General features: G+C 46.6%; 1 protein-coding gene across 1 annotated transcript; it reads right to left on the reverse strand.

Annotated features, from left to right (window-relative positions):
- Positions 1-1,020: 1,020 nt before the first annotated feature.
- On the reverse strand, positions 1,021-4,548 carry LOC123052941 (probable inactive purple acid phosphatase 2). The gene is made up of 2 exons (XM_044476312.1): positions 3,776-4,548; positions 1,021-2,607 (listed from the first exon to the last, which is right to left on the reverse strand). The coding sequence occupies exons 1-2, from the start codon at positions 4,469-4,471 to the stop codon at positions 1,345-1,347; spliced, it is 1,959 nt and encodes a 652-aa protein (XP_044332247.1). The 5' UTR covers positions 4,472-4,548; the 3' UTR covers positions 1,021-1,344.
- Positions 4,549-5,116: the final 568 nt, after the last annotated feature.

Here is a 5,116-nt window from a genome sequence, read left to right on the forward strand (position 1 = left end):
TTTGTTTGGTGATTAAATCGAATTCCAGACCATTGTAGATTAAAAAGAGTATGATATTATCACACATTTATTCCGTTTTACTTTGTCTTGCCATGAAAATTTGGGGAGTTTTCTTGCTTTAACATGGTCCTGTTACAATCAGCTCTAAGGCTGCTAACAAGAAAACTCCGGCATTTCTCGAGCTAGCATTCAGAAACCAACAAGGAACACACATGCTTGGCAATTGGCACACAGGTCCGCCAAACTATTAACATCCCGCAGGACATGTCTAACAGAAAAGGAAATAAAACTTGACGATTTCTTCGGATAGGCGCTACAATAGAACGAGAACTGTTGCGCGAAAGCCAGAGGTTAACAACCTATAAGCAGTCCATTTTCATCACCACATGTGAGAAGCCCCGAAGTTGCGCAAAAATAACAGTCTCCCATAGAGCCATCGCTTCAACAATCAGCAGATCAGTGACCCCAATGAAGGGTTTACTCCAAGCTCCCATGAAGGCCAGGTGAGATCGAGCCACACCACCACCTCCTCACATGTGAGCTTCATTTTTGCTGGCCCCAACAGTGTTAATTTTTACCCATCCAACGTCATACACCTCCAACATTGATCATCAGGGATGTTGTGTTTATGTGTAGGCATATCAAGCAGTAGCAGATCATCCATGACCTTCACCGAATGAATAGGATCAAACGAAACCTGATCATGTGTCCATTGGTTGCGGGCTGACCATATGGCATGCATGACCTTAATCAACTAAATCCGTGACACAATCTGTTCCAAACAGCAGGGGTTGTCAAACTGCATGTTGTCCGTATCTTCATTGATGGTGGGAGTTGCAATAATTTGGCTAGTAAGTATCTAGTTAGTGGAGAAGCTTGCTCTCACCAGAAGGCCACACCCACATCCACACTGCATCCAATAGTTTAACACCTGGTAAACTCGAGGTCACGTTCCGTTGATGCCTATTTTGATTTTGTTTAATATAGTGTGATGTTGTGCCATAGATGAACCAGCTGACATAAAAGAGCAACAATGATCACAATAGTGACAAATGGATCGTGTTACATCATGATACAGGTCAACCATTCTCACTAACCAACACTACTATAATGTGAAGATCGTACGTGCCGCTTATTTTGGATGACTATTGTACACTGGAGGGAGAAAGCTGTGTTGCCCATATACAAACGCAGCCACACCACACCTAAACACTGTATCTGCTAGGAAACACAGCACTACGTACAGAACCTAAAAAATGTTGAGAAATGACATTACTGTGTTGATGCACGGTCTGATTCGTGTCAGACGGTATCAGAAGGTGAAGGGACAAATATCTCTGATCCTTAGGATTCCTCGTTCTTCACCGGAGTCCATTGTGCCGCTTCTCTCTTCTTCCTGAGGAGAAATCCCAAGGCAAAACCAAGCAGCAATGCCAACATCACACTACCTCCAATTTCCAAGTATAATGGGGAAATCTTCAGCTTGGCGCTGGTTCCCGAGCCGAGCTTTGTTTGATTGACCGCCTCGGTAGCACTAGCTTCAGTAGATGTTTGTCCAGAGAATATCTCCACCATGTCATGGACTTGTCCGTCATGGTTCCCGACGTACATCAGCGTTAGCTTCTCCCTGGTAGCTACCAGTTTTGTGTACCCGAACTCACCACCACGGTACATGGAGATCCCAGGCTGTGGAAAGATGGGAACATCTGGATGATCACGCCTTGGTTGCCAGATCGGTTGCCAGTCTTGTCCGGCCATCCCGATCACAACATGAACAGGGGCACCAGGGTATATGAAGCTTGATGATGTGTTCAGACACTGTGAATTCTTCATGGGGCAGAACCTCTCATACCTATGGACATGTCCCCACAGGGCAAGGGTCACATTGTACATCACCAAGAGCAGTTCAAGATGCTGGATCATCTGCTGTCTCATGGCAAAATCCCTGGCTTCGTTGCTCGAGGTATACATGGGCCGGTGGCCCTGAAACACAACAAATGGGGTTCTACTTCGGTTCACCTTCTCTAGGTCAGCTTTTAGGAAATTGTGTTGGTCGCTGCCCTGAACGAAATTAGTTTCAGTCGACATGTACACAAAATGCACAACACCTGAATCAAAAGAGTAATAGAGATTCCGTGTGTCCGGAGCTCCATTGCCAGTAGGTAGAACAGAATTCCCAGGCATCCTGAACTTGACACTGTATGGTATTCCGCATTCACCTCCACCATCCTTTCCATATGTAGACCACGAAGGTTTCCAAGGTTGTGAAGGCCAATCATACTCATGATTTCCTATGCAGACATGGTATGGAGTATTGGCTGCAATAGGCTCAATCTGGCTGAAGAAATGGTCCCACACCCAAGCATAGCCTCTGGCATAACTGATGTCCCCAATGTGTGAAATAAATGCAGGCTTATCTCCAACGGCTTCAATATCACGGAGGATCCACTTCACCGTTGACAAGCTCTCGTCTTGTGTGCGAATGTAGGTGTTATATGGTACATAAGTGCCCATATCACCGAAGAGAAAAGCAATGGTTTCATTGGCCTCACTGTCACGTGAAATAAAGCTGTATGTCTCGCTCCATCCTCCCGGGTCACTACCGACCTACCAAAAATAGCTCAGTTAGCTAAAGAGAAAATACATGCTGAACATGTAGATAACAATTGTTTGCTGCTGTTGGGCTAGCTTAGCTTGCCCCACAGGCCAGCTTGTTAGGCTTATGGCCTAGACTATGTCTTCGACGGCCTTAATTTTTATGAGGACTGAGCATAGACGGTAAGCCAGAGAGATACAACCACTTATAATTTGTTTTCACATCTTGTTTAATACCACATCATGTTCTGGAGATTTGTTGATCTAATGTGTAGGAAATGTTGAGAATTTTGTTTCATAAGATGCTATTGTTTGAATGAATTGTATGTAGTTCTTTCCATCACAACTCAAAAGGATGACATTTTTATATACTAGCTATTGCTCCTAAAGGTTGTGATCACACTGATACAGAACTTCACGTCATTAATTTTATCGTATTATAATATATTAACAATCCTGGTTTACTGATCCCACTCTATATTGTGTTTGGAAACTTTAAGCATTATTTGGGTGTGTTCCCTTTTGGTACCGATGAAAACTGATGTGTTGGGCCGTATTTTTCTGAAAGTTTTGATACATCCCTAGAACTCAGTATGCAATTCTGTAATGTGGTATGTTCTGAATATGTGTACTTAAGGTATGTTGATTGGAGGTTGTATGGCATTAATTTGTCAACGATTACATTGATTTTGACTTTGACGCCAATTCAGACGATCTACGAATGAGGCCTAGGCTGTCCTTATACTCCCTCTGTATCAAAATATAAGACCTTTAAAGCATATATTTTGATATGGAGGGAGTACTTGTTTAAAGCATATATTTCACCTTTTTGGCGAATATTTTCTATTATGAGTAGTACTGATGTAGAATTATATTTAAAGGGTCTAACTGTGGTTCACAGGTTCAGGGCCACCTTAGCTTCAAGGGTAGTTAAAATGGTGGAGCTGCTTTGCAATTACCTGTAGGTCTACATAGGTTGAACTATCTTCTGAAACTAGAAATATTCTCTAGCTCACACCCAGACTCGAATCTTATGCACACGAACATCAATCTCTAAATGCATCTGAGCTTCTAAGTCAGATTGATGGAGCTAAATTGCTATCGCGATTGATAAAATTAGTTTTTTGCAGGTTCAATCTCTGGGTATTTTCTTGCGGGGAATTCAATCTCTGGTTTATACCTTGTAAAAGTACCTCCTTCCGGGCTCCAACCCATTCATGAGGCCATCGAAGACGAAGCCCGGATGCCTCCACCCTACGCTGTCGTTCGCCGGCGCGTCGCACATGTGCTTCTGCTCGTACGTCCTCACCTCCGTGCCCACCTCCGTCCAGCCCTTCTCCTCCTCCTTCTCAAGCCCGTACCTGACGGCCCTCTTTACGGCGTCCGCGCACACGAACATCACCCGCATCTCGTCGGCCCTATCGGCGAACGCGAGGTGCACCTGCTCGGGCCGCGCGGCCGAGCCCGCGAAAGCGACCTCGCCGGAGAGGGCGACGCGGTGGCGGCCGTGGGGGAGCGGGTTGCCGTCGTGATCGACGTGGTGGTAGGAGTACTCTTTGGCGGGCCAGCGGAAGAGGCGGAACTGGTAGGGCGCCCGCAGGTTGGGGAGCCGTGGGAGGGTGAGCTCTCCGCGGCCGCTGCGCCAGGAGGCGGAGCCATTGAGGAAGATGTAGCCGAGGAAGTCGCGGTCGCTGGAGGACGGCGGGGAGTAGATCGCCACGTGGTCGAGGCCATCCGGGGACGGGAGGTCGGACCACCGGATCTTGATTTCTTGGTCGGATTGGGTGAGCTTCGTCGGGGTGGCCGTGAGGGAGGTCCCCGCGGCCTCGCCGGCGGCGAAGAAGAGGAGGAGGAGAAGCGGGGTTTTGGGGTGCATTTTGCCGGGGACGCCGAGCGAAGCGCGGGGTGGACGTGGAGAAGGATGGTTACCCTTACAACCAGCTGGAAGGTGTGTGCGAGTCACTGACAATGTGGGACCCACCTTGGATTTTATGAAACAGAAGTCCAACATGCGAAGCATCGCTGGATGGAATATTCCGTGCAAGACGTATAGCCTATCGATCAAGATTAGCACAAAGTGCCCGTCAAAAAAAAAAAAAGATTAGCACAAAGTGTCCCTTAAAAAAACACAAACTAGAAGCAGTCACGTGCTTTGCTGCGCCGAAGGTTTTTTTTTTAGGGAAAAATACTGCCGCTTTATTTAAAACACGTAGTTTGGAATGTCATCCGAAATTACATCAAGAACAAAATCCGTGGGAGCTTCTAACCAAACCTTACATAGTTCGTCTCCCACCCCCTACCTTAACGAACTTGTGCGCGGCAACATTAGCAGATCTCCTAACCCAAGAGACTTTAAAACCCTGAAAAGAATGCAGCAAAAGCTTTAAATCCTCCACCCATGGACCAGTGACGCCCAGGTTCTTCGTGGGCTGTTTTAGCATCTGCATCAAGGCTTGACTGTCCAACTCCAGATGTATGCGCTGTGCATTGATCTCCCTGGCCAGTTCCAAAGCCCTTCTGC

Source organism: Triticum aestivum, chromosome 2D (genome assembly GCF_018294505.1).
Source record: "Triticum aestivum cultivar Chinese Spring chromosome 2D, IWGSC CS RefSeq v2.1, whole genome shotgun sequence".
NCBI classification, from domain to species: domain Eukaryota; kingdom Viridiplantae; phylum Streptophyta; class Magnoliopsida; order Poales; family Poaceae; genus Triticum; species Triticum aestivum.